The sequence below is a fragment of the Pan paniscus genome, chromosome 21, assembly GCF_029289425.2.
Source record: "Pan paniscus chromosome 21, NHGRI_mPanPan1-v2.0_pri, whole genome shotgun sequence".
Taxonomy (NCBI): Eukaryota; Metazoa; Chordata; class Mammalia; order Primates; family Hominidae; genus Pan; species Pan paniscus.
This window is the reverse complement of record NC_073270.2, coordinates 57,170,777-57,198,008: the sequence shown is the minus strand read 5'-3', so window position 1 is coordinate 57,198,008 and position 27,232 is coordinate 57,170,777. Positions and strand designations below refer to the sequence as shown.

General features: G+C 47.8%; 1 protein-coding gene and 1 long non-coding RNA gene across 4 annotated transcripts in view; one reads left to right on the top strand and one right to left on the bottom strand.

The window, feature by feature from the left end:
• Positions 1–27,232, top strand: part of NFATC2 (nuclear factor of activated T cells 2) — a 176,959-nt gene that overhangs the window by 117,551 nt on the left and 32,176 nt on the right. For all 3 annotated transcript variants that reach the window (XM_063601232.1, XM_034947643.4, XM_034947644.3), the window contains exons 7-9: positions 9,981–10,036; positions 10,428–10,554; positions 12,931–13,620. In XM_063601232.1, the coding sequence (XP_063457302.1) occupies positions 9,981–10,036; positions 10,428–10,554; positions 12,931–13,620 (873 nt within the window). The remainder of the gene's footprint in view (positions 1–9,980; positions 10,037–10,427; positions 10,555–12,930; positions 13,621–27,232) is intronic.
• Positions 1,054–27,232, bottom strand: part of LOC117977269 (uncharacterized) — a 262,398-nt gene continuing 236,219 nt past the window's right edge. The window contains exon 7 of the long non-coding RNA XR_008622354.1: positions 1,054–1,777. This is a non-coding gene — a long non-coding RNA (uncharacterized LOC117977269). The remainder of the gene's footprint in view (positions 1,778–27,232) is intronic.

The following is a 27,232-nucleotide window of genomic DNA, read 5'->3' as shown; positions in this document are numbered from 1 at the left end:
GTGCAGTGCCATGCCAGGCACAGGGGACACATGGCAGGTGAGGTCCCTGCCCTTGGGAGTGGACGGTCTGAAACTTGTTTATAAGCAGGACACTTTCAGATGGGGAAAATGCTATGAAGCCAGGGAAACCAGGTCACAGGCCCAAGAGAGAAAAGGGCGTGGAGTTAGGGGGGAAAATATAGGATGTGCAGTTAAATTTGAATCCCAAACAGTGAATTTCTTTAGTAAAAGTATGTTCTATACAATGGCAAGGAGTTTGGGACATACTTGCAGTAAAAAGGTATTCGTTGTTTTCTGCAGTCCAAGTTTAACTGAACATCCTGTATTTTTATTGGTTAAATCTGGTAACTCTGGATGGAGGAGTCAGGGAGGTCTTGCTGGAGGAGATGGCTTTGAGCAGACCCCTGAAGGTGGGAAAGAGAGAGCTGCAAGGACTGCTGGGAGAGTGTCCCAGGCAAAAGGAGCTGCCCAGTGCCAAGGCCCCAGCGTGGAGATGAGCTTAGGGCATTTGAGGAATGGGAAGCAGGCCCGGGCGGCTGGTGCGTCGTGAGAGTGAGAGCCCAGCCTGGAGAGGTGCTGCGGGGGGCAGGCCCAGCTGGGCCCTGCAGACATGGCAAGGAGTTTGGATTGAATTCCCAAAGCAACAGGTAGTTGTTGGAGGTTTTTGAGCAGGGGAGTGGCATGGTCTGGTTGATGTTTAAGAGTGCTCTGGCCACCTGTATGAACAGTGGACTTGGTGGGGGGCAGCACTCGGAGAAGCTGGGAGGTGAGTGAGCAGCTGGACCAGTTGTCCCGGTGGGGGATGGTTGGGGCAAGCCCACCAAGGAAGTAGTGGGGCAGGAGACTCGGGAATCAAGGGACTTCCTTTCTAGATCTCAGTAAATCCATTTGAGCAGTGTTACCCTGTCGGGCGGCTGAAATCCTAAGCTGGCGGGGCCATTCCTGAATCTCCCCCACCCCACCCCTGTCTGCTGGGCTCATTAAGCCCATGCTTCCAGGGAGGACATGTTTTTCTGCTAGTTAGCAGTCATAAAGAGCAGACTGAAATGACTTCAACCATTTTTATTTGGCTAATTTTTAAAAGCACGGCCAGGACTGGGAAGCATCACGTGCGGTTTCCTAACACGAGCTGACACTTTGATTTCCTCCCCATTCGCCTCGAGCCCAGTGGCATGCTCACAGCCCGGGTGAGGACGGATTTGCCTTCCTCCTCCCAAAAGCTTGCTCATTTCTCCCGGAGTGCTGACATGAGCCCGCAGCTCCTCCAGGCTGACTGCTAAGACTCCAGCCCCAACCCACGGCCAACCCTACTGCTTCCTGGCTGCTTTGTTCCATCACAGGGTTAAATAATTGCCTGCAAAGAGAAACCAGGAAACCAACGAAAGTATAGGGGCCATACATCAGCAAATGGGCTGGTTAGCGATGCCCATTCTTCTTGCATCTAGTAGGGGTTTTCTTCTGGAGTTGACTCTGCAGTGAAGATAAAGCAGAGGCTATAATGTCAGGTGGGCGTGGTGGCTCATGCCTATAATCCCAGCACTTTGGGAGGCCAAGGCGGGCGGATCACCTGAGGTCAGGAGTTCAAGACCAGCCTGGCCAACATGGTGAAACTCCATCTCTACTTGAAATGCAAAAATTAGCCGGCCGTGGTGGCATGTGCCTGTAATCCCAGCTACTTGGGAGGCTGAGGCAGGAGAATCTCTTGAACCTGGGAGGTGGAGGTTGCAGTGAGCTGAGATCGCGCCATGGACTCCTGCCTGGGCAATGAAGTGAGACCCTGTTTCAAAAACAAACAAACACAAAACAAAGGCTATGATGTTACTTTAGCCATCCCCCCACCCTATTTTTTTTGTTTTTTTTTTTTAACTTGCAGAGTCGTGCTAAGTCTTCTCTAGACCTAACCCTTTTGCCCAAAGTGGTTGGCTCCTTTCTCTTCCCCTCTGACTAAGACTTGGAAGGGCTGTTTTCACACCGGCTGCCAGTCCTTGTTAATTTTGGATGGGGTAATTTTGCCTGAACATCTGCTCAAGAGACCGAAGTCCTTTATTTCATCTCAGCCCAGAGCGGTAGACGCATACTTGGTCTTCTCAGTCCTGTTCCACGGGGGTAGGTCTGCCCAGTGTCCCAGACCCAAGGTGTGGGTTGGGAGGTGGATTATACGGAACTTCTGGTCAATGGCACTGGGAATGCTGTCTGGGCTGTGTTGCTCTGATTGTGTTTGATTCCTTGTCTGCACCCATATTCCCAGCTCCTTCCTCATCAGCTGATTCCCACAAAGGATCCCGTAATAAGGGCTTGGTGATTCCTCCTTGCAGGGTCCTGCGGCTGGAGAGGTCAGTGGTCAGACGTTTCCTGGACCCTGGCTGTAGGGTGCACACTGGAGGATCCTGAGGTCAATTTGTTTGTTTAGTCAGCCAGTATTAATTGAGCAACTATTATGTGCCAGATGCTGTAGAGCTAAGGATAAAGCAGAGAATGAGATAGCTATAGCCCTGCTCTGGGGTAACTCACAGCCTGAGGCTGGGTGGAGATAGCAAACCAATAGGTAGCTAAAATGATTTCAGGCTGGAAGGGAGGAGTAGAAAGTTATAAGGCGATGGTGTGGGATGAAGTGGGGGTCTCCTTGAGCTGCACCTGAAGGATGGGAAGGGGATGGTCACAGAAGAGCTGAAGAAAAGCATCTTGAGAGGTGGCAACAGCAAGTTCCAAGGCCTGGAGATAGGCAGGTGTGGCTGTTGGAGGGAGAGAGAAGGCCAGTGTGTCTAATGGAATCAGGGGAGGAAAGCTGGGTAGAGAGGCTGGGTCCCCACCTCAGTAGACATAAGCAACCCTGAGTCCATGTCTCTCTTGAGCCTGGGTGGAATGTTCGGCCCTGCCTCCCTGTCTGGGGGCCCCGGAGGGCTGGAAGGCATACATGGTCCATCTGTCGGCCTGGGGTACAGCTGTGCCGGAGCTGAGTCAGAGCTGATGGTCCATGCCCAGCCTCCCTCTCAGGCTGTGGCCCCGGAGGGCTCCCAAGAGACAGGAAAGTCAACAGGCAGTTGCAATGTGCCTTTTTCTTAAGAAAAAAAAAAAACTTTATTTAAAAATAATAAAAATATAAACAAATTAAAGTCACTGTGATGTTACATGTTTCTTGAATCAGTGAAGAAAGGCATGAAGGTCTCACCTCACGCATTCAGGCCCAGCCCTGGAGGTACAACTATATGAGTAGCTTGGGGCACAGGCTTTCTAAGTTTAAGCAGACTTAAGAATAGACTTACAAAGCGGCATCATGCGGTACATACTGGTCTGCAGCATTTTTTTAAAATCTGCTTTTTATTTTATTTTACTTTATTTTTTTGAGGCAGAGGCTCACTTTGTCGCCCAGGCTGGACTGCAGTGGTGCGATCTCAGCTTACTGCAACCTCTACCTCCCGGATTCAAGTGATTCTCATGCCTCAGCCTCCTGAGTAGCTGGGATTACAGGCACGTACCACCACACCCAGCTAATTTTTGTATTTTTAGTAGAGACGGGATTTCAGCATGTTGACCAGGCTGGTCTCAAACTCCGGACCTCAAGTGATCCACCCACCTCGGCTTCCCAAAGTGCTGGGATTACAGGCGTGAGCCACCGTGCCCAGCAAAGTCTGCTTTTTAATATAACAGGGTCATGTTTTCAGGTTAGAAAACACAAATCTACCTAAGGGCTGCCCAGTGCTCTTCTACTGATTTTCCATACTAATTACAGGTGGCCCATAATTAATTCAACCAGTCCCCTACCAATAAATACTTTTTATGACCATTTTATTTATTTGCAATGAGGAATTCAATGCAATGAAATGAAGCAAAAAACTTCAATACCCACCAAAGCACTTGGGTCAGGATGGCCCTTCAATTCTTTTTTACTGGAATCAGAACAATGCAAGACTCCAAATTCTAAAATCATAGTAATGACAGCAGCATTAACTATGCGCTGGGAATTTTACTAAGCATTTCACATACACTGTCTATTTTAATTCTCGCCACATCTTCTTAAGTTCAGTAATATTAACTTTATCTTTTTTTTTTTTTTTGAGATGGAGTTTTGCTCTTGTTGTCCAGGCTGGAGTGCAATGGTGTGATCTCGGTTCACTGCAACCTCCGCCTCCTGGGTTCAAGCGATTCTCCTGCCTCAGCCTCCCAAGTAGCTGGGATTACAGGCGCCCACTACGACGCCCAGCTAATTTTTTGTATTTTTAGTAGAGACAGGGTTTCACCATGTTGGTCAGGTGGGTCTCGAACTCCTGACCTCAGGTGGTCCACCTACCTCAGCCTCCCAAAGTGCTGGGATTACAGGCATGAGCCACCGAACCTGGCCAAACTTTATCATTTTTGCTTATGAGGAAACTGAGGCACAGAGAGCTGCCACTCGAAGGCCACACAGCGAGTAAACTTTGGGGACAGAACTTGAACCTGGGCAGAGTGACATCAGGCTGAGAAAACTCCATCAGCATTTATTTTTTATTTTTGAGATGAAGTCTTGCTCTGTCACCCAGGCTGGAGTGCAGTGGTGCGATCTCGGCTCACTGCAACCTCCACCTCCCAGGTTCAAGCGATTCTCCTGCCTCAGCCTCCCGAGTAGCTGGGATTGCAAGTGCCCGCCACCATGCCTCGCTAATTTTTGTATTTGTAGTAGAGATGGGGTTTCGCCATGTTGGCCAGGCTGGTCTTGAACTCCTGACCTCAAGTGATCCACTAGCCTCGGCCTCCCAAAGTGCTGGGATTACAGGTGTGAACCACCACACCTGGCCCCATCAGCATTTGTTTTGAATTCTACTGCCCCATGGGAGTGCAATTCAGAGGTTGGGATTATTGGGTTCTCCAGGCGAAAGCCCAGGACTTGTGCACCCGTGGATGCGGGGTGGAGTGGGGAGGAGGAGCCTGGGAAAATGACCCCAAGGTACCTTGCAAACCGCACACTTCCCTTAGAGACCAGCCTCCTGGAGTGTGTCTTGCACGTGCTGCATAAAATCAAGAAAGACAACGGATGTGGGCTTTCACTTCCTGTTGGGGACTTGTTTGTCCAGGACCGAGTGCAGACCTTCCATGAGAAAGTACAGGTCAGGCCAGATTCCTTGGCTGCCCTTGGAGCTTCTGGTACCAAAAGGGTGCAAAAGAAAGAAGATGGACCCTTGGCTCATAGTTTAAGTTTTGATTTCTTATTCCTCTGAGGTCTTTTTCTCTGTGTGTGTTTTTAAGGTTAATGGTGAAAAGACCCACTTTGGAAAGCAAAGGAAAATCAGGCACCATGCTGCAGTCTCCCATAACAGACTTTGTCACTTCATAAATTCCCTCCAGCCCAAACCTGTAGGCAGAAGTATTGCAATCATAAAATGCACTTGGAAAATGTTTATTATTTTCTGATTTTAAAATGCTTGTGTTTTTCTCAGTATTGACACATTGTGGAATATGTGCAACAAATGATAAAGAAGACAGTGTTGAAATAATCTGTTGCCACTAGCCATAATCGTAACAGGTATCTGTTGAACTTTTTTTTTTTTTTTGAGATGGAGTTTTGCTCTTGTTGCCCAGGCTGGAGTGCAATGGCATGCTCTCAGCTCACTGCAACCTCCATCTCTGGGTTCAAGAGATCCTCCTGCCTCAGCTCCCCAAGTAGCTGGGATTACAGGTGCATGCCACCATGCTGACTAATTTTTTGTATTTTTAGTAGAGACGGGGTTTTACCATGTTGGCCTGGCTAGTCCCAAACTCTTGACCTCAGGTGATCTGCCCGCCTTGGCCTCCCAAAGTGCTGGGATCACAGGCATGAGCCACCGCACCCGGCCCTGAACATTTATATAATACCCTGCTCGGGTCTGTTACCATATTTAATCTTCAGAACGACCCCATAAGGTGTGGGTACTATGATTATCTCCATATGTTGGATAAGAGGCAGGGAGAGAGATCATGCCATATCTAAGGTCTCACAAATCATTGGGGGTAGTCAGGGATTTGAAGCTGGGTGTGTCTGCTCCGAAATTTGGGGTACATGGGAGTAAAATGGCAGAGCACTGGGGTGACAGAAGTTGGTTGTGGCCGCAGGACATGGCCAGGAAGGCTCAGGGTTCCAGTCAGCGTGTTGTGGAAGGCCTGGAAGAGAACACTGGAGAGGGCAGGACTTTCCCCCTGCCCCCCATGGGCGTCTTTCCCTGTGGCCCACACTTACCGGGCTCTGGGGAGGCTGTGGGATGTGGCGGCCCACCGCCTCACTTTGGGGCGTCCCGAGGAAGGGCTGGTTGCTGTGGCTGGAACTCAGAGGAGAGGAACTAGATGGAGGAGCTGCAAGGCACAGGGATCTGAAACTGCGTAAGGAGTGCTGATGCTGAGGCCAGGCTGCCTGGGTTCCAATCCGGCTTCCCCACAGGGTCTGGCTGTGTGACCTTGGCCTGTGCTCTTGCCTCTCTGTGCCTGGTGTCCTCCCCTGTAGGATGGGGTGAGGAGACCTGCCTCCTATGGGTGCTGTACAGATGAGGCAAGCCCATGTATACGAGGTGCTTAGAGTGATGCCAGGCATGTAGTGAGCGCTCATAAGACTCAGGGGTAAGAACAGTGCCTGGAGAGGCAGGAATGAGGGTAGGAGCCAGGTTGTGCAGGGCCTTGAGGGCCACAGTGAAGCTTCCACGGTATCTTGAGGGCACAGCAAAGCAGGGAAGGGCTTGAAATCTGCATCTGCATGAATCTTTGTGGTGAGTGACCCTACAAGGGTCCCACCCACATGAGATCTTTCTCCAGCCTCCCAGGAACCTTCTAGCCTCACAGTGATCTGGTAAGTTTCTCTCGTGTAACAACCTTGACCTGTCTTTGAAGCCATCTCCTTCGTTATTAGATTATGTCAGTTGTTGCTTAAAGGCTGTGATTTAATAACTACTGTGGGTCTTTGCACAGCCGCCTTGCTTCTCTGGGCCTCAGTTTCCTTGTCTGCCAGTGCAGGGCTGGCTAGTTTCTAAGGGTACTCTCAAGAACCTGTGTGCTGGAATTCTATGGCTGTCAGTGGGTAGAGTTTTGTCTGCCATGCACACCCACCAGAGGTGGGAAAAGGTCTCCTTCTTCGTGTTGGGTCCCTTGACCCGGAGAGGACAGTCCATGAGAACTCTCCTCTTGGTGACACCCTTTTTGTTGGACCGCCATTTTGTATTTTCTGTTTCATCTGCCACTTATTGGTGTGAGCCTGAAAGACAACTGGGAATGGAAGCTTTATGGATCCTACTTAATACTTCCTGATCACATTTCCAGCTACTATTTTCTCCCTTTCTTCCCTATTATGAACTTCTGAAAATGATCCTTTTTTTTTTTTTTTTCAAAGCAAGCTCATATAAGTGGAAAAAGAAATGATGCTGTTGGTAGCAGAATTCAAGAATTCAATTCAGGCAAGGAGAGGCTATGGGGGAGGGTGACAAACCAAACATCAACATGTTGCCATTTCCGCTGTTCATTTCTTACTCAGTCTTCAGGCTTCAAGCTCACTTTGCAGGTGTGGATGAGGATCCACTTTTTGATGAAGACCCTAGCTTGGCCTGTACAGTCACGCTCCTGGTGGTGACCTCTACCTGAAAAGGGGACATGTGTCTCTGTTGGGTGGTCTTTGACTTGTCTTTGACAAAGAAATGAGGATTGTCCCTGACTAGTTCTGTACAGGACTTTGCACACTGAAAGGACTCAGGTCTTGATGACTTCACTTCCAATTCCTCGATGTCCATCCAGCGATCTTCGCTTGCTTCCTTTTGAGCATCAGACATGCCTGCTCAGTTGTCTGAGAAAACAGGGGGCCGAAGTATTCTGCCCTCATCAAGGGGGCATGTGTGATGTTAGCCTTTGGCCTTTTCTTGGCCTCACCAGCAGCCTTTGGAGCTGCTGACACTTCTGTCTGTCCAGTCATGAGATGTTGATTAGGCATTTGTGCGTGTTGGGGAGATGGTGATAAATATGACTTGGTCCCTTCAGCAGGGACCAAGGGACACTAGAGTGAGAGTCAGTAAACAAACTGCCTGTTCTTTTCCCTTTTAACATAGCCCATGTCTTGCTGAGTCATTTCAGGAATTGCGCTGTAAGGTCAGGACTTACAGACTTAATTGTTACAAAGGGCTCTAGCATGTTCATTGCTTGTTCCTTGTTAAGATCATCTAGAGAGCAATCACAATACTTTATATTAATTTTTCATGGGGGAGGTGGGTGGGAGTATGTTTAAGAACGCTTGAAGTCCAGATTTCACTGGGTGAATCTTAAGAGCCAAGACTATATGGGTTCAAACCTAAGCAATCACAGAAGATGGGAATAGCTGTGCTTAAAAGTAGGGAGGGGTTCATTGGTCAAACCTTGGGAAGTGCTATGTACTCCAGCCCACCTCGCAGAGTTACTCTGCACAGCAGCATGTTAAAGCTTCTGAGAAGTCCTGCAGTGAAGAAAGCCATTTGACTTTGACTCAGCAGTTTCCAAATGCTTATTAGCATGTAGATTTTTTCCCCCTTCTCATAAAACTATTTAATATCCTTCAGAACCAGTGTTCCACAAAACACCCTGGAAATACTTGTTGAAATTATTTGTTTCAGCTGAAAACTACCAATGACCAGTATAGGTGGTCAGCAAGAGAAATCAATTATTTGCAAATGCAGGGTTTTTTTTTTTTTTTGGCCCAACTTCTTGGCCCCAAACTGGGGGAGTAGTGTTCTGCTTCTGGACAGGAGAGTTTACTGAGCAAAACCTCTTCATCAGTAGTTATGAGTGACATGAGATCCAGGCTGTCTGCTGAGGAAAGGTGGAGGGTGAGCCCCTGTCTTTCTGCTCTTCAGTGACTTGTGAGCCAGGACACCACTGAAGTCACTGGCTTCCCTCATGACTTGGGGCCGCATCTTTAAGCCTGTGTTCTCAGACCACCAAGGAGGCATGTCTGGGACAGTCAGGGACCTGTCATGGCGCTTCTCTAACAGCTTTGGCGTAGAATAAAGTGTAACATATAACAATGCTTTTTAAAATTATTTACTTATTTATTTATTTATTTATTTGTTTGTTTTGAGACAAAGTCTCACTCTGTCGCCCAGTCTGGAGTGCAGTGGTGTAATCTTGGTTTGCTGTAACGTCCGCCTCCTGGGTTCAGGCAATTCTCATGCCTCAGCCTCCCAAGTAGCTGGGATTACAGGCACCTGCAACCACACCTGGCTAATTTTTGTATTTTTATTTTTAGTAGAGACGGGGTTTCACCATGCTGGCCAGGCTGGTCTCGAACTCCTAGCCTCAAGTGATCCATCTGCCTTGGCCTCCCAAAGGGTGGCATAAGCCACCATGCCCAGCCCTTAATAATGCCTTTTTTAAAAAAAAAAAAAAAAAAAAAAAAGATAGACATTCAGATACAGGGAAAAAATGATGGTAGGATTCTGGACAGTTTCTATTTTTTTTCTTATTTTCTGTTGTTGCCCTGTTTTCTTTCTTCTGGCTGTCAACATTATTTTATTTTTTAATTTTTTAAAATATAACTTCAACTTTTAGATTTGGGAAGTACATGTGGTTTGTTACATGGGTATATTACATGACACTGAGGTTCGGGTATGAATGAGCCTGTCACTCAGGCAGTGAGCATAGTACCCAATTGGTAGATCCCTGGTCCCTGTCTCCCACCTCCATTAGTCCTCAGTATCTGCTGTTCCCATCTTCATGTCCGTGTGTACCCCATGCTTAGCTCCCACTTATAAATGAGAACATGTGGCGTTGAGTTTTCTGTTCCTGCCTTAATTTGCTTAGGACAATGTTTCCTTGTTTTCTATTGACACCATGTCTTCCTTTTGGAAAAAGGAAATATTTATATGTATAAATACATATGTACACACACGTGCACATATTGACACATACACACCTTACTGAAATGACATAATATACAAGCTAAGATAAAGAGAAGTTGGTGAGTTTTTGTCTTAAATCTTTGGTTTCTAATAGTTCCTTCAAAGTCTGTCATTTTTGAATTTTTCTAGATGGACAGCAAATTTGGGAGATGGAAGCCACGGTGGATAAGGACAAGAGCCAGCCCGTAAGCACGTGACGCACCCGAGTGTCTCTCAATCCCCCTCACGTTTCCCTCTTTCATGCTCTTTCCTTCTTTCCCTCCTTCCTTCATCAGTGTCCCCCAGAGCTTTGGACCTAACAGGTACTCAATATGTGCATATTAATGAGTGAATTCAACATTTATTGGGCACCACACTCTCTGATTTGTAACTGTGACACCTTATTATATTTTGATGGAGTATTATTTTTTGCTGCCGCTGACAAGTTAAATTCCCCTGAAATTGAACTTCCCCTGTAAACCGATGAAAGGCACATCAAAACACCCATTAGGCACTGGGCTGCCTGGATGCGCTTAGGGTCTGGGTAAGAACTGAGACATGATTGCAGTTAAGTTCATGACAACTCCTTCCTTATAGAACATGCTTTTTGTTGAGATCCCTGAATATCGGAACAAGCATATCCGCACACCTGTAAAAGTGAACTTCTACGTCATCAATGGGAAGAGAAAACGAAGTCAGCCTCAGCACTTTACCTACCACCCAGGTAAGGAGTGTCTCTGACGACCCCTTTGGTATTGAGAGGCAGTACAGGCACAGGGCTCAGGACTCCTGAAGTCTGCTCCTAGCCAGGTAACTTTGGACAGATGACTCAACCTCTCTGAGCCTCAGTTGCATCATCTGTGAGACAGCATCTTCCTTATAAGGGTTCTGGAAATTAAATGCACATAAATCCTTAGCACAGTGCAAAGTAAGCTGATGTCAGTGATATTAGCTCTTATTGCCTTAGTACCTTCCTTTAGGGGAAGGGGGAATAGAAGAAGGGTGTGTGTATGCATGTTCAGCAGAAGGGTGGTAAGTGGATGACTCCTGTCCCTGGCTTGGATTTGATCATGATAGAGGGGCTGTGCCCTAAAACGTGCAGAATCTTTATGTGACCCCCCCATGTGAGTCATCACCCCATGGCCTAATGGAGTGACTGGTGGATAACCGGGTCAGGAGGTCTCATTCCCACAAAGTACAGCCCCAAGAAAGGTGATGAGTACCATTTTTTCATGCATTCATTTGTCCAGAAAATATCTGAGTGTCAGGCACTGTTCTTGGCTTGTGGACACAGCTGTGAACACTACAGGGTAAGAATCCCTGTCCATGTGGAGCTGCCATTCTAACAGAGGGGATTAGGTCATAGATAATGTTGATATTATTGATATGTTGGATTACGATTGGGGCTGTAGAAAAGGGGGACAGGAACAGCCAGGGGAAGCATAATTTTAAATTTTAAAAATGCTTCTCTGAGCTCTCCCTTGGGAAATAGGCTATAGGCTTCCCAGGCTGAGAAACACCTGCTAGCTACCTTCCAAGATTGGAAACCTATAATTCGAGACAATCACCCAGGGTATAATTTGCGTCCTATGACAGTTTCTCAGGGAGCCTCTGGGCTTCTAGAAGCATTAAACTGAGGGGTGCCCTGGCAGCCTTGCCTTGGTGAGCTTGACTTGTGCCCACAGTTTTGTGTTGACCCTTGTGAGGACACTGCTGTCTTGGGACAGACATGACACTCTATCAGGGCAGGGTTCAGGTCACCAGGACCCAAAACTGTGGGAGATTGCTGGGGGGGCTCTAGGCTGCAGCTCAGGAATCCCTTTGAGCAGACATGCTCTCAGATATGTTTCATGGTGCTCTTGCCTCTCATTTGTGGCCCGGCCTTGGCTCTTGTCTGGTTGAGCGTGGCTGGAGTGAGCTCTCAGTCTCCCAGTTGGGCCAGGGAGTGAGGTGATGGCCTTTGAGTGGCACCTCGAGGGACAATTTCTGTGGTTAGAGACAGCCTTGCCTAGTCTCCTTATCTCCTCCAATCCCCAATACTTGGAGGTCCCCCACCACACACACACACACACACACACACACACACACACACACACACGCATGCATGAACACACACGCATGCGCACACACACATGCACACACACTTGGTCACAGTCCTGTCACTGACTCACTCCAGTAAAAAGAAAACTGATTCCTCAACTCCTGGGATTGGTAATGCTTTAGTATGGATGTTGGGGAAGGAGTGATTTCAGTGACTGGTGCTGGGCAGGGAGAAAGGAATGGCCACAGCGACAACACAAGTGGTAGTCATGATGGATGATCATAGTAAGAGAATAGCAGTGACAGCAAGCATTGAGCACTTACTGTATGCCAGCCAGTGTACTCAGTGCTTTGCACACACATTTAATCCTCCCAGTGATCTCGTGGGGGTAGGTATGATTGTTCCTGCCAGGTAACAGATGGGGAAACTGAGGCTTGAGACAGTAGTGCTTATTCCCCCAAAGCACTACAGAATGGAGGAAGGAAACAGTCACTTTGCTGATTCCTTTGTCTAGAAAATATCTGAGTGCCCATTAAGTACCAAGTGCTGTTTTGGGTCATGAGGATCAAAAACCAGACAAAAGTCCTCTCTTTGAGGAGCTAACATTTGGAGGCAGGGCGTATTTAGGTAATAAATCAGCATGTAAAGCATCTATGACATTTCTGATGGGGATAAGCAGTAGAAAGGAAAGCAAGCGGAGACAGGAGCTGCTGGGATAGAAAGAGGGGGAGGCATCATCTGAAATCAAGCATTCTCCTCTGAGCTGTCACCTGGAGAGATAGGCTGTAAACATCCCAGGGCTGAGTCAGACCTACCAGCCACCTTTCCAATATTGGAAAAATCTATAATTCAAGATGTTCATGGCCAGGGTAAAATTTCCTACCTAAGACAATTGCGTGGGGAGCCTTTTGCCCAAGGCTGATAAGTGACAGGGACCAGCTGTTTGTCCCACCCGTATGGACTCCCAAGGCCATGTTCCCAAGCACCGTCCACGAATCCTCCGTGCACATCCGTGGCTCACTGCCATGGGTGCCCCTATGTGCTCTTTTCTCCTCCCAGTCCCAGCCATCAAGACGGAGCCCACGGATGAATATGACCCCACTCTGATCTGCAGCCCCACCCATGGAGGCCTGGGGAGCCAGTCTTACTACCCCCAGCACCCGATGGTGGCCGAGTCCCCCTCCTGCCTCGTGGCCACCATGGCTCCCTGCCAGCAGTTCCGCACGGGGCTCTCATCCCCTGACGCCCGCTACCAGCAACAGAACCCAGCGGCCGTACTCTACCAGCGGAGCAAGAGCCTGAGCCCCAGCCTGCTGGGCTATCAGCAGCCGGCCCTCATGGCCGCCCCGCTGTCCCTTGCGGACGCTCACCGCTCTGTGCTGGTGCACGCCGGCTCCCAGGGCCAGAGCTCAGCCCTGCTCCACTCCTCTCCGACCAACCAGCAGGCCTCGCCTGTGATCCACTACTCACCCACCAACCAGCAGCTGCGCTGCGGAAGCCACCAGGAGTTCCAGCACATCATGTACTGCGAGAATTTCGCACCAGGCACCACCAGGCCTGGCCCGCCCCCGGTCAGTCAAGGTCAGAGGCTGAGCCCGGGTTCCTACCCCACAGTCATTCAGCAGCAGAATGCCACGAGCCAAAGAGCCGCCAAAAACGGACCCCCGGTCAGTGACCAAAAGGAAGTATTACCTTCGGGGGTGACCATTAAACAGGAGCAGAACTTGGACCAGACCTACTTGGATGATGGTAAGACGCTTGAGTTTTGTCACTGCCTGTAAGGATGGTGCCCTGAAGCATCTCTGCCCAGGAAGTTCACTGCATGGCCTACGGATTCCGTAATCTCTTTGGGCCTCAGTGTCCCCATTTTAATTTAAGGAGGTTGAATAATATGACCCTGAAAGCCACCCCTAGCTCTGTGCAAGAATTACCTCCCAGCAGTAGTTGCAGAGGGGAAGCAGTAACAATTTCAGATGCCCCCCTCCAGAATCGCCCCCATAGAAAAAGCAAATGAGGGCAACCCGGCATCCCCTGGGTCATGAACTGGGTCCATTTAACTGCTTCCACACTCTTTCCAATTGCCAGATTTAGACTGAGGCCAAGAAAATAGGAAGGAAAGCTAACCTCCTTTCATTCCTGTACAGAAAAAAAATCCCATTTTATAGCCCTCTTTTGTATATTTGAGGGAGGGAGAGGGAGGAAAAGGAAGAAGAAAGCTCATTGAAAAGTGGCTTTATCAGAACAGCTTGCAGGCAGGCTGCGGGCACTTCTCTACCCTGTGCTCGTGGAACAGAGATGCGCATTGATGGGAAGGAAGCAGTGGGCTTCCGCTGTGGTGAGCCCAGCTGATGGGTGGTTTGGGCCAAGGAAAAGATGCAGAGGAGGCTTTGTGTGAGTCTGTAGGTGCCCGTTTGTGGGCAAGGGGTCTGCCCAGAGGGTAGTCTTGTGGAGAAGCTGTGATGAGATGTTGGTCCAGGATCTCAGGGAGGAAGGACAAACCACATTGCTAAGACTCACCTGGGAGCCGCAAGGTGCATTGGGAGGTCGGAGAGGGTGGGATGAGCAGAGCAGCCTTGCCTTGGGGGCTCCAGACAGAAAAATAGGCTGTTGGACTTTCTTTACCTTCATTTTTCTTTTAAAAATTTTTTGTGGATATAGAGCAGGTATATATATTTGTGGGGTACATGAGATGTTTGGAGACAGGCATGCAAAGTGAAATAAGCACATATAGAGAATGGGGTATCCATCCCCTCAAGCGTTTATCCATCGAGTTGCAAAGCCCATGACACTGTTTACGTTATTTAAAAATGTACAGTTAAGCGACTGGAGTTTTTTCTTAATAGAAGAAGGAAAAACCTAAATTGCTGGCTGTCATTCCCAGTTCCAGTCCTGTATTTTATAGGCAGTAGCATCTGATATACCCTGAAACCTCAATTATTTCAGAAAATTAACTCTCAGGAGCCCAGCCAAGGGGTAGGAAGTAAAGCGAAAGCTTTGAAACAGCCACAATAGTTACCATCAAGACTGGGTACTGAATTTCATATACCGCAGTGCCAGAAATATCCTCTGCTGCATAGTCAGAGGCTGTTGACCTTTACTCTACAAAACGTCTTGACAAGCCAGGTTATCTGGGGGCTCTGTGACTTCTGGTATTCTCCATACCCAAGCCCTAGGGAGACAGTCTATCAAAAACGTCCCCTGAATTCACCAAGCAAAGACCTCTGGGGCCACTTCTTGTAGGGTCATCCTGCCCCCACGTGCCTTACAAGGCTGACCTCTAGGTATTGCTCTGTTAATAATTGATCCGTTTGATCCTGAGTAATCAAGCACAGGTTGAGTTAAAGTCATGGTGCTCTGTTTTGAAACGGACATCTGCATACAATCCATCCTTGAACAATTTACATTCACAGTGGTGAAGATAAGGTTTTGGTGCTTATTTTCAAGGGGGCAATCATGTAGAGAATTAACTAAGGCAGAACGTGGTGGATCAATGAAGCATGGTCGTAACCAGATCCCTCTCCACGTGAGGCCCTGGGGGATCGATTGTATTGGAGAAGAGGTGCTTTATAAATAAATGAGTGTCTGTGCGGGGCTGGATAATTTTCCCCAGCTGACTCTGCACCTAGGGCTGGTCTGGTCTCCAGAGCGAGAAACACACTGGCCTCTCCTACCCTGTCCATCCCTTGTTAAAGGCAAATGGTAAGTGCCTTGGATATTGGGGCACCCGTGTCCAAGTGGCCCGAGGTGGTCATGACTGGCTATGGCAGCCCCAGATCCATAGATGTCCTTGCCGTTTCCAAAGAAGCTTATGTTACAGAGAAAGCAGCTGAGTACCGAGACCCTTTTGGGCCTCCTGAAGCCCTTTCTGAACACAGGCAGGTTCAAAGTCGTGGTGAGGGGGAGTCCCGCTAGGTCCAAACCTGAGTCAGCTCTAAGGATGTCTCAGAGAACCGAGCAAGGTGAAATTTAGATACATGCTGTATGACCCCAGCCCATGGGATGTTAGGAGCTATTTTCTGAAGGAGGGTTCCATGGCTTTAAAAGATGAAAAAACTAGGTTAAACCAAGTTTTTTGTTTTTGTTTTTGTTTAATTATTTGTTGCGGGACTTCTGAGAGTCTTTATCATGCTAGCGGACATTATAAGTCTCTAAAACGCGGGGGTGTAGCACAAAGGAGAGCGCATTGCACACTCCAGGTAGTGATGTCCACACTGGATTGTACGGTGTTCTGCAAGAATGGAGGCCCGGGAGTCATGCTACACAGCTGGCCTAGAAGCTCTTTTCCTAATACTTGGCAGAAATAACATAAAGGAAGCTCAAGAGCTCTGAAGCGCAGCACTGCCCTGTCCCCTGTGCCATAGTCCGGCTTCTCAATTTGGGGGCTGCACATTCCTGAGGCCAGAGCTGGATGGGGCAGTGGAATGGTTTCCACCCACGTGGCCTCCAAAAGGCAGCAAGTGCCACTAGTTATGTTCAGTGCTCCACCGGCCTTGTCTCCAAGGCTCTGCCCACCCCAGGACCCTCCAATGGGCAGGTCCCCTGGTGGCTCATGCCCAGTGGCAAGCCCCAGACTGCATCTCCACCGTAGCCACCAAGATGTGGGTGCAGTTTTGTCTCTGAACTGCTGCAATTTCAAATTCTCCTAGCCCGTCTCCTAGCTAGTCTGTGTAGCCCGTGCATCCATGGAACATTCCAGATATGCCACCATCAGCTCTATGGATATGAGATTTGGACGTCTTGGTTTGCTGTGTTGTGTTATTTCTGACAAGTAAACTGGAAAATCCCCTGGGTCATTCCTTTGGTGTCTGGTGGGGCAACTTCCTTGGTCTTTAGGTCCTTTTCTGTCCCTTTCGTTTATGATTTCAAGGGAGTCTGTCGCACACGGCACATATTTGGCTGCACGGGGCCCATGTTAAACCCCAGCATGCTGTGCTGCCTGTGCGTGGGCATTTCTGGTTTGTCATTTATTTCCCTTGGGATTTTGCCAAAGTGGGCTTTCCTTGGAAACTTTGTAAGAGCTGGACTTATGCGTTTTGAGGGTTGAGGGAAGGTTCTGTGGCTGGAAAAGGAAGCAGTCACCAGTGAACACACAGGTCCTCCCTCCCCCGCACAAGTGCAAACAAACCATCTTTGAAGCTGATCCCGCCCCTGCCCTGGGGTCCAGGGAAGCCCCCAGCTCTGAGTTATCGTTTCCTGCACCTTGGCCAGTGATCCCAGCGTCGCATCTGGGCATTCCACCCCGCTCCCTCATGGGGCATCTGTGCTTTATCTCAGCCCTTCCCGCCTGCATTCCTGCACACAGACGCCGGCTGGCTTGGCCCCGTTTGTTCTTGGAACACCAAGGCGCTCCTTCTGCTTTCTCCACTCCGAGTACTTGAGACGTTTTCAAGAAGTCTCTTTGGAAAAGCAAAATAAGTAATATTCCAGGGCCCAAGGCATGCACTCCCCTGAGCCCCGTGTTTCTCCACCCACCCCAATTCAGGCACTTTCTTACAGCTCTTCAGAAACATATGGTTCATACACCATCACTTGCGTTCTCTCTGCTGTCATCCCCCTTCCGTGACTAGTCCCTTGTTCTAAGGCCCCAAATTGTACCTGGGGCCTAGCAGTAGCTGCTTCTGGGACCTAATTCTTCCGTACCTTTCTCCCCTATTCCTCTCTCCTCCCCAACCCTCCCTGTCCTTAACCCTTCCTTCTTCCCTCTCTCCCTTCCTCTGTGTCCTTGACCCTTGACTTCTCTGTCCTTGACCCTCCTTCCCTCTCACCCACTAGTATTTTCTGGCTGTCTACTCTGTGCTGGACACTGTTCTGGGACTTAGGGATCCACTAGTGAACAAATGAAATGAAATCTTTGCTCTCACGGTGATTGTTTGGTAGGTAAGCGAGATAGACATTAGCATGGAAGGCAGTAAGTAAGCAAGCGAAATTCAGACAGCAATGAAAGCCACAGGGGAAATTCCACAGGGTTAGGAGCGAGAGGGTGGCTGCCTGGTTTGGGGGTGAGGTTGGCCCCTGCAGATGAGTGTACAGAAAGGCCACTCTGAAGAGGCGGCCTTTGGGGATGGACGCACACCTGGGGAGGTCTGAGGGAAGAGTGTTTCAGGGAGAGGGAACGCAGGTGGCGGAGGCCATGAACTTGGAGACGTGGGCTTGCTCCCTCAGGCTTTCAGCAGCAGTGCAGCGTGGTTTGATTTACTGTTTGAAAAGATCACTCTGGCTGCCTTTGCAAAATGGACTATAGGGAGGCAAGGGTTGAAAAAAGGGGGATGTGTGAAATTGAAAACGAATCCCGTGACAGGAGCGTGATGGAAGGCGGTGCATTTCACAGGGGGTGTGCCCCGCAGGCCCTGTCATGAGCGCGGTTACTTAAAATGCAACTGGAATTGCCCAAATGTGATCAATACACAGGTAATTCTCAGCTTCCCTTGCATAAAATGAGGGGTGGCTGCACTTTTTACCACTCAGGACGCAAGCAAGCGGGAGAGGCGCTGGGGAAAGTGGACTCAGAGGTGACTTTTACTAGCGCTCTGTGGTGCATTCTAGGAGCTGTGCTGACTCCACAGCTGAACTGGGGGTGCAGAGGTCATCGGGCCATCTCACCACCAAACCCACCACAGGTTTTGAAGTAGAGAGCTTACTACAGCTGCCCAGAGACTCAGCCACAGATGAGAGAACATGGGGGCAGGGGTGTGGCCTGGGACTCAAAGGAGATGTTTTACCCCGTTCTGGAAACGTCCAGAAAAGAAAGGATGTGGTCTCGGTGATGGCTGCAGCCCCTGCAGTGACTTGTGAGGATAGCAGCTTGTGTGTGTGAGAGAGAGTATATTGATGTGTGCAGGAAGGGCACAAATCAGTCTGCTTATTCTTAAATCTACTTCTGCCCTGTTCTTCATGTAAAGTGCTTAATTATGTGCACATTCAGAAATCAGTAGTGCATTCTGTATATTTCACAAGCGGGCCACCCACAGAATTGCCACCTGGATTATGACAGTCTTGTTGGCACCCCAGAAACCCCCAGATGTCCCTTTCCCTTCTACAAAAGTGACCACCATCCTGCCTTCTAACTCCAGAGATTCATGTTGCCTTTTTATACAAACAAGAGTCAGATTTCATGACTCTTTTGTGTCTTGAGTGTCAGCTCCATCACTGACTCTGACCTCAGGCAAGTTACTTGCTGCCTTGTGCCTTCATGTCCCCATCTATAGAATGAGACAGTCACAGTTCCTCCCTTCAAAGGCTGTGCTGAGGATGATGAGTTAGTGCATGTCAATAAAAGGGATCTTCCATAAATGTGACCTGCTGTTTTATTTGTTTATGATTTTTTTTTTTTTTTTGAGACAAAGTCTTGCTCTGTTGCCCAGGCTGGAGTGCAGTGGCATGATCTTGGCTCGCTGCAACCTCTGCCTCCTGGGTTCAAGTGATTCTTCTGCCTCAGCCTCCCAAGTAGCTGGGACTACAGGTGCCTGCCAGCACGCCTGGCTAATTTTTGTATTTTCAGTAGAGACATGGTTTCGCCATATTGGCCAGCTGGTCTCGAACTCCTGACCTCAGGTGATCCATTCCCCTCGGCCTCCCAAAGTGCTGGGATTACAGCTGTGACCCACCATGCCCAGCCTTGTTTATGAATTTAATTGCCTTGATTTCTTGTAGGACATGGTTCAAATTTTAAAAATCTATTTGTGTAGGAGAAAAAAATGGGCTACTCTGATCTTTGGAGATGGGCTTCCTCACCCTCATGCCCTGCTTCTTCCATGGGATAGATGAGTGGACATAGCCCCAGAGCACCGCCCAAGGCTCCCTCCCCCCGCTTCCTCCAGGGGACCTCAGGATGTGTATCTGCATGAGGGAGATGATGTCCTCGCCGGGGGCTGCTGAGAACTCCAGTGAGTGTATCCCCTGCCATGGCTCCCTGGAGGAGTGTGGACCAGTGGCCCAGGTTTTGCCAGTTGTGCCTCTGGCAGAGGGGCCATGGGTGTGCTTTGAAAAGGCTCTACGCAGAAGCTGGGTGCACCAATGCGTGAGAAACAGGCGGGGGAGGAATGAACAGAGAGACCCACCCTCCAAAGCTCAGGAAGCAGGGAAAGGAACCCAGTGATGGAAAAGTGTTTTGTAACTGGCCTGCTTTGTTCCGCAGTTCAGGGATCTTTCACTAGGGCCCCTCAGTGCCCACGGCAAGCCTGGGACAAAGCGGCTCCTGTGTGGGGAGGCGTGCAAAGCCCACGCGGAGCCTGGTCACCGCAGAGCCCTGCCGTGAGCCCGGCAGCCACGATGACCCCGGCAGGGCTGGGCCTCCTGGTGCCGACAGAGGGTGAGACACAGGGAGTCTCTGTGCTGATGAGAACTGGGCCAGGCAGTTGCCCAGCCAAGTGGCCCAGAGGCTGTGGGCACCTGGAGAGCCCGGTCTGAGTATCTCAGCGTAGGCCTTGCTGGTACACCAGTAACCACCAGAAACCGCCAGCACCAGGTTTAACTCACATGGCCACCTGGAGCCGACACCAATAAAAGGCCAGGCCCCCGTTGGGAGGGCTTTTGCCAGCGTCCTTTTTTTGCCTTCATTTAAAAATGTATCTTTATAAAGGCAATATGTTCCTACGTTTAGGAAAAATATATAAAAAAGACATCCAGCAGAAAATGTCTTCCCCCTTCTGGTCTGCTCTCTAACACTGGTTTTTCTCTAGCCTCCTAGAACATTATTTCTCAACCTTTGTTTCATTATTACCAACCCCCCACCCCCAGCCAGGAGCCTTTTAAGACAATTTTTTTCCTAATCTCCATGCCATGAAATGTCAGTGCTATAGACACACAATGTGTCTGTTCATGTACCATAGCCCTTTGCAGGGCCACAAAGCATTGTCATATGGAAGATTTTTTTCAACACCCCTCCCGCAGAGAACCAATTTTTACCCCCGTGGAAGCAACGTCATCCACCTTGAGGATGAATGCTTTAGGGTTTTTTTTTTTTTTAATGTAATCCCGAGCATATGCAAATACACATGTATTCTTATTTTCCCCTTTTCTACAAAAGGTGGTAAAACGTACACATAGGTCCCCCATGGGTGGAAACTTCCATATCACTTGCTGTTACCCACAGTGCTGACGATTTGTCCTGTACCTGTCATTTGGTCAATGGGGACCCGTTCTCAGGAATTGGATGGTTGGTCTGAAGGCCCAGCCTCAGTTCTAGGATTTGTCTGGCAAAGAGTTGCTGTGGTTGTCCTGCCTGGCTCTCAGTCTGGCCTCATCACTGCCCTCTTTTGTAACTTTGGCCAAGTCACTTATAATGGTGCCCGACTCTCTGGGTTACTGTAAGAATGAAAATGGGGGCGTCCTGTAAAGCTCTTTGCCCAGTACCTGATGCGCACGGTGAGGGTTCAGTAGTTGCTGATCACTCTTCTTCCCCTAACCGCAGTGACATTTTCCTCCTCCTCCTCTTCCTTGTCAGTTGTGAGCTATAGGGGCAGGGGCAGAGCTAGGCTCTGACGAAGAGCCAGGAGGCTGACTCTTGGCCTGAATTCTCAAGTATGTTGTCAGGCTACCTCTGTAAATTCAGCAAAGGTTCAGCAAAGGATAGTTCGAGCCTTGAAAATGTCAAAGTCCAGAAAACTGTGGTTGCCTACAGAGGAGCCCACAGAATCTGCAAGAGTTGCTGTTGGAAGATCATTGAATTGAGCTGGTAGCCATTCTCTGTCCCTCTCCTGGGTGCCTAAACGGTATGCAGGTATCTGTCCCTGGGGCATCTCTTGTTTCCCTCTCTTGTTTCCCCTCCCTTTCTAAGAATGTCAGATTTCAAGCTGTGCCACTTAGCTGTCCTTTCATCTCGAATGATGTGGACTCTGTATTTCTGGCTTATGTAAGAGAGCTACGTTCCAGCCGACTCCAGACCCAGAAACGCTCAGTGATCTTTTTGAAATTCTGCAAAGCAAGTGTTTCCAAAGGAATGTGCACTTGCATTTGGAGGTCAGAAGCCACCAAACCACAAGAAAGTCCCTTCCCAGACTTGCTGTCCACGCAGCCCTCATTCCAGAGCAGCATCTTTCCTACCAAAAGCAGACAGCTCCTAAAAAAGAGGACCAAGTGAGAGGCAGCATCCAGTGTCATTCGTGGGCTCCCAGTCATCTGCTGGAACCAGCACTTTTAATTGTTCTGAATTGTTTATGCTATATTTAATTTCCAAATGAGGCTATTCTCTTGTGGTAACAGGTGAATATCCTTGTGAAAGAGTGAGGTGCTCCTTTAAGCAAGATTTATGGGTAGGTCAGCATCATAACCAATTTTAAAGGCCCTCCTTTGTAGTTTCATTCTTACTAGAACACAGGGCAGAAGGGCTAAGACTCACTTCCCTGCTCTGTGGGTGTGCTATGCTGGATGTACCATACCAGCTACCTCACTCATTTCAGGATGATGCCGCCACTCAGGTGATGGTTTTCAGCAGCATAACTTGTGGGGCTGGAAACTGCAATGGATTTTCCCTGATTCCAGCCACAACCCAAGATAATCCCTTTTTTTTTTTTTTTTTTTTTTGAGAGAGGGTCTCTCACTCTGTCACCCAGGCTGCAGTGCAGTGGTGCCCTCATAGCTCACTGCAGCCTTAACCTCCCAGGCTCAAGCAATCTGCCTGCCTCAGTCTTCTCAGTAGCTGGGACTATAGGCACATGCCACCATGCCTGGCTCAACTTTTTATTTTTTATAGAGACACAGGGTCTTGCTATGTTGCCCAGTCTGGTCTCGAACTCCTGGGCTCAAGTGATCCTCTCGCCTCAGCCTCCCAAAAAGCTGGGATTATAAGTGTGAGCCACTGTGCCCAGCCAGAATATTATAATGTTAAAAAATCTACATAACTTTCTAATATCAGCGCTAGCTGTAGTCTGTTTCTCTCTAGAAGTGTAGAACTTGAAAAAGAATTTGGTTACTTTAGTCTATGAATTGGGTGGCAGTTACTCAACTCATTTCATACACTAGATTATTCTCTGTGCTCCCTCCCTTCCCACCCTTGATAAACCCATTTTGGATCAAGGGCAAAGCTTTGTTTTCCCAGGGGAAAACCCACAAAGAACAAACGAAAGCCCCCTGCCCTGAAGTAGCTGTGGTTGCCAGTCATTCCTAGACTTGAGATTTGGGTGTGTTTTGGTGTGTGCTGCCTTCAAGTAACATTCTGGACTCTCTTTTTGCTCTGAACCAGTTCAACTTTGTTTTAGCACCAATTTTCTTTTACTTTCCACCCTTTCAAAAAAAAAAAAAAAAAAAAAAGAGGGGTTTTCTTCCTGGGGAATGATGAAACCATTTATTTGGCTCTTCTCTGCTGCATTTTTGACACCTCTTTAATTTTTTATGGATCCAGGGATCTGGTCAAGTTGTGCCTGTGAATAGACGCAGGGCTGGGGCCTGTTTTGCCCATCCAGGGTGTCAAGAATCTTTCTCTAGATGAAGTCAAAGACAAACTGAGGGCTGAATTTGAAGGAGTCCGTTCTGGTCCTCAGCAACAAATTCTGCTGCTCTCAGGTTTGGGGATGACATCTGTCTCATCCCTTTAAACAGTCATAAAATCAGATCTCTGGCAAGGCAGCCGAAGTGGATTCTCTGGTCATTTTATGATGAGCCTTGAGCACCCCAACTTGGTTTTATGGCAGGACTGTCTGTTGCGAGCAGTTTGGACTTAAGTCCCAGGCTGTCTGCAAACCAACAAATAGGTTTCATCTGAAGCCTGTTAGTTCCACTATCCCAGGAAAGCTGAAAGGACACTCCCTGGTTGTTAATTTCCAAAACTCTGGGCAAAGTAGAGGTTCTGTTGCATAAGCTGATGACGTGGAGGACGCCTTTGAAATGTTCCGCAGCCGGTTCTTATAGATTTCTGGAAGTTGATGGTGTCTTTTGAATTCTCAGCTTTATTAAATGCCCAAAAAAGAATTGACCCAAAATTGATGAAAGCACCCTCTCCCCTTCTTACAGATGGATTGAGTTGTGGTCTGCTTCAGCACTTGGAAAAGGAGCAGCCAACTGGTGCTCCATGGGCTGCATTTCGCCCGCAGATATTTTGTTTGGCCCACACGGTATTTGAAAAAATATTTTGATTAGATGCCAGTGTTGAAAAACCGGGGATTGCACATAAAAATAGGGATTTCTGACTTTGCTTAGAAAATCCAAGGATCTAGCCACCTTGGGCCCCACCTCCTGCATGGCAGCTACTGGGAGTCAAAACCAAGGCTGGCCCTGAGCAGAGGCTACTTCCTTTAGTTGGAACATCCACTTGCTCTGTCCACAGCCCCCGCCATTCCCTTTTGTCTTCCGACGATAGGTGGATTGTCCATTGTTATTTATCTTCACACTTGTTTTGTTGTTCCTCTTAGACTTCACCGATTTCACTCATTCAGGGTTCCTATCTGGACCCATTAGGCGTTTGAATTGTGCCCCCATTACGGAAGTGCCACACATATCCAAGGCTCACTAATCCAGGACCTGCGTCCGGCCGGGGCCTTCAAAAGTGTTCCCTCCCTCTATCTTCCTTCCTTCCCCTCCTTGTGGCTGGGGAAGATTTTTAAATGGGGGTAAGATTTTAAAACTTTTAATTAAATATTTTGAACATATGTAACTATAGCATAGTACAAGGTACCCCTACCTACCCACCATGAAGCTTCAGCTGTTATCAATGCATGGCCAATCTGATTTCTTCTACACCTTCATCCTGTTATATTCATTACCTGGTAATTTTGTTTTGGGGGTTTGTTGTTATTAGTTTTTTTTTTGTTTTTTTTTTAAAGACATAGGATCTTGCTATGTTGCCCAGGCTGGAGCATAGTGGCTATTCACAGGTGTAATCATGGTGCACTGCAGCGTTGATCTCCTGGGCTCAAACAATCTTCCTGCCTCAGCCTCCAGCATAACTGGGACTGTAGGTGCCTGCCATGGTGCCTAGCTACACAGCAATATTTTGAAGCAAATCCTAGACATCCTATAATTTCATGTAGAAATAGCATGTATCTCTAAAAAAAGGACTCTGAAAGTACAAGACCACTAGCACACATGGAAATTAATAATACTTCCTTAATATCATGAAATACCTAGTGTTTAAACTTCCGGTTGTCTTATATAAATATCATAAAAGTGTTTTCTTCTTTGTTTTTATTATAGTTCATTTGCGTCGGGAGTCAGACCAAGCATTGCAAGCAGATGCCTTTGTTTGAAGTCTGGTTTGATGGAGAGGTTCTTCCCCTAGATTAAATCTAGAGGTTCTTCCTCTAGATTAAATAATAAGATCCTTTTTTGGTTTCATCATTAGTATTATATTGCAATTTATTTGTTGAAAAAATGAGGTTGTTTATCCTGTGAAATTTTTCAGTCTGGCCTTTGCCAGTTATATCTCCATGATGAGGTTTTTAGTGTGTTCCTGTCTCCTCTGTATGTCCTGTAAGTTAGCAGTAAAACTGAGAGGCTTCATTCATTCAGATTCAATTGTTTTTGGCAAGATTGCTTCATGGGTGATGACACATCCTTCTGACAGGAGGTACGTGGAGTTGGGTTGCCTGTCTTTTGGTGATTGATAGTCAGTGCCTTGCTCCATTAATTCAGTGGTGCATGAATTATAAAATGGTGATATTCTATTCTAATTCTGCCATCCCTTCCTCTACTGTTAGCTGGAAAACTTCTATAAAGAGAAACTTCCCTTCATCAACAATGATAGAATTCATATAGGAAAAGCAGGATGAATGCTTGATTCTTTCCCTTTATTTACCAGTTTTTTAAATAATGGGTTGGTTCATTAATATCTTACAGTGATGATCCATTACGGTTGTTTGTGTGTAGTTGCTTTTTTTTTTTGGTACCATTATGAACTCATGAATTTAAGCATAATTGGTGTTTTAAGATTTTAATGGGCTATTTTTTGGTAGTTCCTTTTGTCCTTATCATTTGAAGGACTGAAATAATATGACTTCCTGTCCTTTCTTTCTCTGGCTTAGCAATGTCCTCAGATATTCTGAAGCCTGAGGGAGGAAATAATCCTACATGTGAACTGAGGATCACATCTACTACACGTGAGAAGGGGAAATCATGAAATCGCTCTCGAATGCCAGCTGCTGAGATACTCCTTGCGGTGTTATGGAGTCTTTGAACGTGATTCCAAAGCAGTTAGAGCTTGCAAGGCAGGGGAGGTTATTGGGAGGATTATTAGAGGGTATTGATTAGGATGTAGAGGCTGCTGTAACCAAACCCAAAGTAACAGTGACTTTAACAAGATAAATGATTTCTTCCTCTTGTAACAGCACAGGGATAAGCAGTCCATGGCTGGTATGCTGGCCCCATCGTACCAGGAAGCCAGGCTTTTTCTGTCTTATCACTCTCCATTCTCAGGGTGGTACCCTCATCTGCGTCATCCAAGATGGCTCCTGGATGGGGAAAAAAGAGGAAGGAGGGCACGCCCTTTCCTTTAAGGGCGTAACCCAGAAATCACATTTATCCCTTCAGCTAATACTGTATTGGCCAGAGTCTTGTCATGTAACCACACTGAGCCACAGAGGAGGCTGGGAAGTATAGTTTTTATATTTATATTACCCAGTCATGTGCACAGCTGAAACCTGCTACTGTGGAAGACAGGAGAATGGATTTGGGGTCTTTGTGCAGGATAGGTATGATCATAATGAGAAAACAGCTGCAAAAGGAGGTTGGATATTTTGTATGACTTGATATTCTTAGGAGTTTCTTTATTCCACAAATATTTATTGAATCCCTACTGTGTGCCAGTGAGGACACAGCAGCATGTGAAACAGAGTCTCTGCCTTCAGGGAGCGTACTTCTTAGTTGGTGAGACAAACAGTGAAATAAATATATATTATAATGTCAGGTGGTAAATACGTACTATAAAGAAAACCTAGGGCGGGGGGGTGGCTCACGCCTATAATCCCAGCACTTTGGGAAGCTGAGGCAGGCAGATCACTTAAGGTCAGTAGTGCAAGACCAGTCTGGCCAACATGGTGAAACCCCATTTGTACTTAAAATACAAAAATTAGCTGGGTGTGGTGGCATGCGCCTGTAATCCCAGCTACTAGGGAAGCTGAGGCAGGAAAATCCCTTGAACCTGGGAGGCAGAGGTTGCAGTGAGCCGCAATCGTACCACTGCACTCCAGCCTGGGGGACAGAGCGAGACTCTGTCTCAAAAAAAAAAAAAACCGAAACAAACAACAAAAGAAAACCCAAAACAGAATGAGGGTGAGGCCTTAAATGTCCAGTTATTGCCAATTTTCCCCAAATTCAGGAAACTCCTCTCCTAACGGTCAGTCCAGGAATCTCAAAACATTTTCTTATTACCTTTTCTCTTGAAGCAAGTCTTTCAGCTTCAGCACTACTGACATTTCGGGCTGGATTATTCTCT